At 41.4% G+C, this 10000-nt stretch overlaps 1 protein-coding gene across 1 annotated transcript; it reads right to left on the reverse strand.

The window, feature by feature from the left end:
* Positions 1-2266: 2266 nt before the first annotated feature.
* Positions 2267-6592, reverse strand: LOC123505704 (KRR1 small subunit processome component homolog). The gene is made up of 6 exons (XM_045257352.1): positions 6438-6592; positions 5561-5767; positions 4882-5067; positions 4144-4308; positions 3758-3859; positions 2267-3410 (listed from the first exon to the last, which is right to left on the reverse strand). The coding sequence occupies exons 2-6, from the start codon at positions 5762-5764 to the stop codon at positions 3045-3047; spliced, it is 1023 nt and encodes a 340-aa protein (XP_045113287.1). The 5' UTR covers positions 5765-5767; positions 6438-6592; the 3' UTR covers positions 2267-3044.
* Between the last annotated feature and the right edge of the window lie 3408 nt (positions 6593-10000).

The following is a 10000-nucleotide window of genomic DNA, read 5'->3' on the forward strand; positions in this document are numbered from 1 at the left end:
TGAAAAAGAAAAGGAGAGAGAAAGAAACAGAGGGGAAACTGAACTAAGATGGACTAAGGTAACATTTTGTGGGATTACTGGACGGGGAGGAAAGAGGAAAAACTGAGGTGAATGCGAAGGAGAGAGAGAGAGAGAGAGAGAGAAAAAAAAAAGAATCCATGCTACTTGAATATATATAATGAACGACAGTATGGTAAAAAGATAACGTAGAGGATAATATTCAGTATAAACCAACAGTGAATTTAAGAGAAAGGTCAGCATTGATTTAGTGTATCTTAGAAGTATTATAGACAGTGTGTTTATGATTGGTATATTCTAAAGGAGGTGATGTTATATTAAGCTTGCGAACTCTCTCAGACGCTCCTAAAGGTGACTTGTTCCTTGCACGGTGAGAGTGGAAGGGAAAAGAAGGAAAATGTGGGCTTGATTATCCCCTCAGGCTCTCATCCTCAAACGTTTCCGCGTCTTATCTCCACAACTTTCAACAGGCTGTAGTGGAAGTCACTGAGGTTTTCAAGGGTGCTTTTGTGATTGTAGTGACAGTTTAACTAGGGCCCTGCATCGTCAGTGGAGGAAGGAAAGGCATCACGAGAATTTTATTGATATTTGTGTGTGTGTGTGTGTGTGTGTGTGTGTGTGTGTGTGTGTGTGTGTGTGTGTGTGTGTGTGTGTGTGTTCCTCGATAAGTGTTGTGAGGAGGGTGTGCATGCGAATCTGGTTATTTGTTGATGTGTTTTTTTAATTGACTCTTCCCTCATATTAGGAAAACTCTAACCTAAACGTATGAAACTGAAACCTCTAAAAAAAAAAAAAAAATATATATATATATATATATATATATATATATATATATATATATATATATATATATATTGGTGAGCGTGGAAATGGCAATCCGGCCTTAGGTAAAAGAAAAAAAAAGTGCATTTTCATCACACAGTCTTGTCACAAGAATTTTTTTTTTTCTCTATTTTCAACATTACTGAACACAGTTCAGTCTTGCAAACTACTAGTAAACACACACACACACACACACCCGGTAGCAGTGTGTTAGAGCGCTGGCTTCACAAGCCAGAGGACCGGGGTTCGATTCCCCGGCCGGGTGGAGATATTTGGGTGTGTCTCCTTTCACGTGTAGCCCCTGTTCACCTAGCAGTGAGTAAGTACGGGATGTAAATCGAGGAGTTGTGACCTTGTTGTCCCGGTGTGTGGTGTGTGCCTGATCTCAGGCCTATCGGAAATAATGAGCTCTGAGCTCGCTCCGTAGGGTAACGTCTGGCTGTCTCGTCAGAGATTGCAGCAGATCAAACAGTGAAACACACACACACACAAATGCAGGTCACCAGCACAACACTTCCCACGAGAGAGAGAGAGAGAGAGAGAGGGAAAATAAATCTCTTGAGTGCATCAAGAGACTCTCAGTGGCGCTTACATTGTCCTGAAGTTTGCGCAGCGCCGTCTGTGTCGAGTGACGGGGGTCGGGGAGAGGGCAGGAGGGAGAGCGGGAAACTTTCTGGTGTGAAAAAGAGAGGGAAGGAGATAGGGAGGAATGGAGGGATGGAGGGAAGAAGGGTACTGAGGCGGAGAGATATGGAGCAGAGGGAAGACTTTCGTGTGAGGATATAAGGGAGTTTTGGGAAGGAAGGAGACCTGGTGTGTGTGTGTTGTGAAACTTTGGGATGGAGAGAACAGTGAAAGGAGAGAGGAGTGGAGAGAATATTTTCTTTCCTTTTTTTTTTTTACGGGAGTTGGGCAGAAAGGATTAGGTGAAAGCAAAAAAAAAAATGGAAAATACTGTTGTTCCTTTCTTTTTCTTTTTAATGGGGAGAACCCGGTGGAGCAAGAAAAATGTGTGAAATATTGCAGCAAGACTTGGAGGTGAATATCTTTGGTATAGGGAGACATGGGCAGAGTGGAAATGTGTACAGTTGTCACATATTTGTAATGTTTTAGATGTGAGTGGTGGCAACTTGAATGTCAGTGGTGTGGTGGTGTGGCACTGGGGCTGGCACACCTGTCATGGAAGGCTTTACTTGCTGGATTGCTGTCTGTGTGAGATGCATGTTGTTTTATTTCATTAAGGACTGGCATCACAATAGTACCTTTTATTTTATTTTATTTTTTAAATTTTTTTGGCCAGTCCCTTTTACTATTTATTATGCTCTTATGTACTATTTGTTATTATCATAAGACATTCAGATTTCCTCACATTTTATCTTCCCTGCACTTTTTCCTTTGCATTTGTTTTGAAGCCAAAGAATTGTTATTAAACAACAAAATACTTTATTATGTATAAAGCACAGAAGCTCCTCCCACACAGAGAAGATGCATGAATGATGCCACATGGGAGGCAATGTGTGATACAAAGGACCATGCAGGATACAGCCACAGCTGAACACTGTCCTCTATGGTTACTTTCACTTATGGTAAAACTTAAGGTGGAGTTCATCTTAGTCAACTCTCTATTCAGTTTGTTATTAACTAACAGATCTTTAATTTTGTATGCATTTCATAAAAAAGTAGAATTCCTCTTCTTCCATGATGATACCAAAAATGCACTAACTCTTCTACAGCAGTCCATTGCACCGTAATGAGGTTGTACCATGAAAATTTTCCACACCTGCATGAGATATAAGACAAAAAATTGTTGGATGAGTCTGGAGGAAGGATTGTTGGTTGACCCCTTGCTCATATATGTAGCAACATCTGACACAGTGAAAACATTATAACTTATACAATGACAGAATATAAGAATACACATTTAAAACCTAAGGAAGTTGACATAATTACATGATTGTCTCTGGAGGTCAAAGCCTATCTCCCATTCAATTAAAGAAGAAAAGAGTTAAAAACAAATTGGAAGGTTGACCTCATTCTTGTTATGACTAACAGGTTTATTCATGAATGCTTAGCCAAAAGTATCATTAACTACAAACACTGTCCTTTTTTCAGATATTAAAATACATTATAAAACTGTAAAAGTAACAAAATCTTCGTGGTGTGAGAGGAGCTCCTCAATGTGACCAGCATCACAAAACTTAACACTACGCCTTCTTCTTCTTCTTGACCTTCCTCTTGAGTGCCTCCACATCCACTTGTGTGTTGACAGCAGCTGTGGGCGGCTGGTACTTGGGTTCCTCTGGTGCCACAAATGCCTTGGCTCTCTTCTCCTTCTGTCGGCTTGCAGCTTTCTCCTTCATTTCTTCCGTTATTTTTCTCTTTTTGGCTTTCTTCTTTTCTTCCTGATCTATAAAGTACTTTCCCTCGGCCATCTCTTTGTCCACCTTCCTCTCGGTGGGTGCCGGCGGGAAGGGCGTGTATTCCTTCTTTGTCTTTCTCACCTTGTGTGGCTTTTTCCTCTGCACATTCTTTGCCACAAAGTTTGGGATGAACCTGGACCAGTCCTCATTCTGGAGAAAGATTAGTGTTCAGAACCACTGGCTTAAGAGTTATTTTCTGTACAGTGTGTGTGTGGGGGGGGAGGCACCTTGTCTTGGCTATCCTTGTTAGTGGGGAATATCAATCAGGTATGTAGACAGATATAATGTATTATATATCTCAATACTTCCATACATTATTCATTAATTGGTAAGGATAAGAGCACAAGAGCTCAAAAGAAGATACTGTTAATGAAAATGATATTGATAACTGAAAAGTCCCTTCAAATACATGATGAGTATTCCATATACCTCAAAATAAATAAGATACACTGAACCTTCCACCTGAGAGGATAGTGTGGGGTGAGGGTTTAGCTTACCTTGAGGTTTGGGTCTTGCATCAGCTGCCTCTTGATCATGAGTGACTTGAGTAGGTACACAGGATGGATATTGTTCATGGTTTCCTTCACAACACGCACCACCTGCAACCAAGCCTCTTATAAATTCCCTGCCAACACTGTCATGTCTCCTGAGTTCATGAGGCTGCAAAAAACTTTTCTCCAATTCTTAGGTAGTCTATTAGTGCATTCTAATTGCACAAGTCTAATATACAATCTGTAACACTGCACTGGACACTCCTCTGCACTACAAAACAACAGTTTGCTTATCATGCACACCAGCAAATGTGTGCCTTATCTAAGCCCCCTCCTCATGGAATTACTGGTCTGGCATAGAGATAGATGGAATTGAGCAAGAAGCCACTGACCTGCAGCACTCCTTTATGAGGACCAATAGCAGCCACGGTGGCCCCTTGCACCAGCACGTAGCAGTTTGTGAGCAGCTCCAGCGCCTTGAGGGTGGTGCCGTTGGCTCCCACCAGCCGCTGCCGCCGCTTCACAAACCGATCCTTGTTGCGCACCATGTTTCTTATCTGTGGTTGAGTGAGCCAGAGTGAATGTGTGATGCATCTCAGCCAAAGCAGGTGTTGTGATTGAAGAAACTAACTGATTACTTGAATGATAAAATAAATTAATCAATAAATACAGTGTTAACTGCATATCTATATAAAAATTTTCTTAGAGGAACATGTGGAGTGACAAGATGGGAGGGTGAGGGCAATAAAAATGTGTATAAGAGATGCTGTGTCAGTACTTATGCAAATTTTGTGGTGGTAACGAGTGGTGAAATCAGTGAAAGGAGGGAAGGTAAAATGTGAAAGCCACAATGAAAGTATGAAGAGTGAAGGGTTTGAAAAAGAAAGTATATTTAAGTAAACAAATTGAGGATCCCAGCAGGAGAAAAAGACCAATTAGAAGGTGGATGGTCAAAGTAAAGGAGAACATGCATGAAAGAAGTGCTAACAGAGGTGGACCACTTCATTGAACAAACATAAGAGCATTTGAGTAAGAAAAGGTATAAACTGTGTTGCAGTCAAAAAATGAAACAGATAATGGATAAAACTTGCTTGCTGTGTACTCCAAAGAACACAGTACAACAAAATAACCTTTATCAGTTCATATGTGACATCATCTTTGAGAATCTTCACAGCATGCTCAACAGGAACCGATCTTCCGAGCAGCACGATGATGTCCCTCGCCTTGATGATGATGTACGGGTCCCACGTCTTCCTTGTGGTCTTGACGGTCATTCTGCCCTCAATCAGATCCAGCTCCGCCTTGATGCCGTACTCCTGCAACCATGCACCAAACAAATGTGGAATTACTATACACAGTAAAGGTACAATTTTCTAGATTTCAGAAAATTAGAACAATATCATGGAAAATTTGAAAAATGTACCTTTTTTTGGCCTTACTGGAATGTGTCAGATGTATAAGAATATAACTCGGCAGACTTAGAGTTAGTTGTTGTGACACAAATCAACCACTAAGTAGCTAATCAAACTGAATTGCCACATCAGCATGTAACACTTATGCAAAAGTGTATTGAAACTGCAATCACTGTATTAAAAATTAATACTACAGGCATGAGAAAGATTCCAACAATACATCAAATAGAGGTGTGCAATAATTATTCAGACCATAAGCTAGTGATACTTAAAAACTGTTCCCTATTTCATTCCCAAGCACATACAACCAGAATGTGTTTGATCTCATTAGGTTGGGCACACATTACAGAGTGCACATAAAGTGTGATGATTTGAACTTATGTGCATAAAGCCTTACATCAAGAGTTTTCTCCAGCAGTGACCAGCACTCCTTCAGGTACTTTTCTCGGTACTTGGGAAAGAGAACAGAAAATGAACTCTCCTCCAGTAGGTGGTTCTTCATGTCTCCCTTCTTAAATTCAGGCACCTTGATGGCCCAGGCATTCTCAACAGGGCCGGTGGGCGCCTCAGCTTCACCTTCGTCATCCGACATATTTGTCATTAACTGAAAGAGACACTGAGATGTAAGTCAGAAGCTAAATACTACAAATAAACTACATTCCCAACTCCAAAGAACACACTACCACATTCACAGCCTCTTCTACCACAGTTTTGCCTCTTTTCTAATGCCAATAAGCTTACTCTCAGGAAATTAAATAAAAACTACTTTGTATCACTCCATGGCCAGTATTTAAGTTAGTGACAATAAAGAATGACAAAAGGAAAGTCCTATATCATCCTCGGAGTCCCCTTCCATTACTACTCTTATACTTCTTTAGGGACCGGCACCTCAGTGGGCCTTTTATTTTATTTTTTTTCCCTTGGTCGGCGTTTCCTCTTATATTAAAAAAAAAAAAATCATCAAACTTCTTAGCATAAAGGGCAAGAGTCTTCACCCTGCAGGACACATCCACTGACCTCTTCTCCTGCCACACTAATAAAACACACTAACCTACTGAACCATGTACGAGGTATCCAGAAATGTACGTGATAACTAGGAAAGCGTACCTGATAGCATGAATAATGGAGAAAGGCAGATAACACAGTCTACAATAGTCAGGACTGTATATGATAAGAAAGTGGGCTAAATGATAATTAGTTAATACATTGATAGGCTGAATCACTCAATAACAAGCGTGCTATGTGCTGTAGACGTGCTAAGTTCACCTACGTACCTTGTGTGTGCCTATAAGTGAACCTGGCCCGTGTGGAGTGAATGGAGAAGGCAGAGTTATACGCAGTACCACCACGTCTGCGCCACACGTGTTTGTTTACATCCAGCGGACCAGCAGCTCACCATGTTGTGTTCTTGAACGGACCGACGCCAATCCGGATTCTGAGTGTAGCATATTCTGTTTGCGAATTCTAATGATCCTTTTCCTATATTTTTATTTTTTTTACCATTTCAATATATATGCTTGTTTTATGGATGGATTTGTTGTTTCTTTCCCGTATATCAATTTTCTCGAAAGTATTGACATTTTCTTATGACTACAGAAAACGGATAACTTTGATGGGTAACTACAGCAATCAGCGTAAGCTAATGAAGATCCCTTAGTTTTTCTTCTTTCTGAAATAGGCTCTTCCTCTCTGTAATCATCAGCTTTGAAAACAGTATCTGTGTTGTGAGTCTCATGAGTGTTCCGATATGTTTAGTACCTTCTCCTTCTCCACTTCAAAGACGGAACACTACCCAAGCAGCTGCAGTCACCGTCACAGCTGTTGGGTGTGGAGAAAGGTACGTCGAGAGTTCCTGCAGGTATTTGTATGTGCTTGAATGGCAGGACGTTTGCTTTCGTGTAAACAAGATAGCAAATACCCATTGGCTGCCGCTGCTTACTTCCTGGATGAAAGGTACACCTGATCATTGTCTTGCTGTTGGATATGAACACACACCTGTTATCTCATCCATTGTTGGAGCTGGGAGGAGGGGGAAGCGTCCACTAGTTAGCGGATCACGTCAAGACACCGCTTGTTGATCCTATTTAACATGAGAAAGGAAGGGAATTTTGCTATCATTTTATTTTGTTTTCTTTATCACGCGCTTTGCTTTCCTACAGGTCGTGCTTACATATTGATATACTGAATGAAACGCGAGTAATGACCGAATGATAAACTGGCTGGGTGAGGAGGCGGTAATGCTGCCACGTGGATGCGTTTTGTTTCATTGGGGTGTGTGAGATGCTTTATTTTGAGGTTGTTTACTGATTCTACTCGCTTCCGTGGTTTCATTCTATCGTTAGCTGGAATATAGTAGTGTGTGTGTGTGTGTGTGTGTGACATATGACGTGACTGAGCTTGGCGGGTGGCTTCACATGCATGCATCACCGAGACATCCACCTCACTCCCTGTCTCCACATCAATCTGTTCCCTTCATCATGCGGGCGTATTGTGATGTGCTGAGTGTAAAACCTTCACTTTTGCTTATTTCAGGTCAAAATGTTGGCAGAGTGGGAAAAGTCATGTGTTTGAACAAGACGCCAACAAACAGACTCTCTCCCAACACACAGTAACCGAGGGAGCCACAGGCACAAACAGGGACTGCGTGCATGACAACACTGCCTTTCCCTCTGCCTCCCACTCCTTCCTGCCACTGTCAAACCACAACACTAATATCACAAGTCATTTAGAACCTTTCATCACTTTCCCTCTTACTTATTAAACATTTTCTCTTCTCTACAGTCACTTCTAAGCTTTATCCTGGTTAGAAATTGTTAAATATATTCTTTTACTGTATTTTTTTCTTTCTCTTTTCTTTTTTGTCAATGCTTATAAGGTCTTCACTGCTTAGAGAGCTGTGAATTGCTACATGTCACGGTGAAAGGGCGAATGGACACCTCTAATCTAGCAGTAAAGAGCAGCAGTGGTGGTGTACTTTCATTGATGTTATTGGTGGTGATGGTGGTGGTGGCGATGTTTACATTGTTCTTGTTCTCCTGTTCCTCCTCCTCCTCCTTCTCTTGCTCCTAGTGTGAGAGAGAGAGAATGACTCCATACTGCCTGCAATAAGTTCCCATAGACAGCCACAAACCGCCGCTGTCACCAGAAGTCTCATCGTTCGCTGTCAAACATGATGAAAGAGCGAGGAGGGTTACATATCACGACCACAGGAATTTAATTTGACGGTAATAAGATTTTACAATGATGGTGCCAGTGGATGAGTGTAGATTGTAATGATGAGGTGCGTGTGAGTCACTTGAGTTGCTACTGGGACTGTATGGGGAAGAGCAGTGTGTGAACCAGTCATCTATTCAGAAACGCTATGCTCTCTCATCAATGCGATTATTTTCAAAAGCCACAGATAATTAGTCAAGTCCTCAAGCGTGTTTTTCCTATTACTATTGCAGAAATCGTGCTAATCTGTCACTAAAAACATAAAAATAACTCGCTTGCAGTTCCGTTCAACCTCAACTGTAGTGTTTTAGATGTATTGGAGGTGTTTCAGAATAATGGAGAAGAGTCTGAGGTCGGACAAAATTAATCACATTTCTTTATTCATTATTATGCATTTTTGGTGATGGCGCATGCAGTAAGGAACACCATGACATCCCAGTACGTGAGTTGACACAGTGGTCGTAATCTCCACAGCAAGCGCAAAGAAGGGCGTGATGGCGAGGGTGTAGCCAGTGCAGCCCCACACTAGCAAGTCACCTGGCCACACACTGGCTACCTCACTGACTGTACTGCTGCTCCCCTACACTGCTCCACTGCCAACACGTGCACTCAAGGCTTTCCGTGACACACCCGACCAGCGGCACACTTATTTGGATCTGCTGTGTTTGTGTTGTTGATTACAGTGATGAAGATATAAGGATGAGAGGTGGAAATAAGTAGGCATGCTTTCTACAGGGACGGCCACGTGTTGCCTGTAGACTTTTTGTACCTTTCCTTGCTTTCGTATACTCTTATGTTTTTGATGTATTAGTATTGTAGAGAGTTGTGTTTTGAATTGATTTGTTAAGGATTTTGTGCTGATGTATGTAATCAGATTGTTAGTGCCAGTTGTTAGAAAGTTAAATGATTAGTTAAAATTTTGAGTGAGGATTAGCAAAAAAAGAAAATAAAAGAAAGAAAAAGAAAGGCACAAGACAGAAACAACTTGCGGAGGAATTTGACTAAACTAAGAAGAAACAGTATATTGGTTCGTCACTCTATATCATGAATTAGAGACTCATAATCAATAAAGTCCAAGATTACATGAAAACCTGCCCTGTTCCCACTCCGGTAAATGTGCCAAGGTCAAGTATCAGAGGCACAGAAGAGACACGACCTCAAAAATGCTGGAAACCACTGCCCGGGTGTTCACTTACCGACCAACCCTGGCAGGAGGGCCAGGTGACGGAGGTGGCGGGGTGTCAGCTGGCCGTCATGCCTGTTCTGGTCAGAGAGCCGGACGCTATCCACTACACTGAATCAAGGCAGCCAGGGAGGTGTGCCACGTCACCCTCTTACCCACCGTCAATGTTTTGCTTTGTCTTAAACTAGATCATTCATATTACTTGAGTTATTTACGTGCTTTAACCTGAATGTGTGTATTATGAAAGAAACTCGTATTATTTAGTCATAGTTTCCCAAAGTTGTCTCAAAATTTTCGTCATCACTATGAAATCTAAACCAGAAGTCTCATTTATTTTTCTGTTTGAATAAGAAACATGTATTTCTCATATTCCCACATAGATTTATCTAAAGCAATCTGTAATTCTCGTAATTACTCATGCTATGGCAGTGAATAACTTGG

Source organism: Portunus trituberculatus, chromosome 18 (assembly GCF_017591435.1).
Source record: "Portunus trituberculatus isolate SZX2019 chromosome 18, ASM1759143v1, whole genome shotgun sequence".
Classification (NCBI taxonomy): domain Eukaryota; kingdom Metazoa; phylum Arthropoda; class Malacostraca; order Decapoda; family Portunidae; genus Portunus; species Portunus trituberculatus.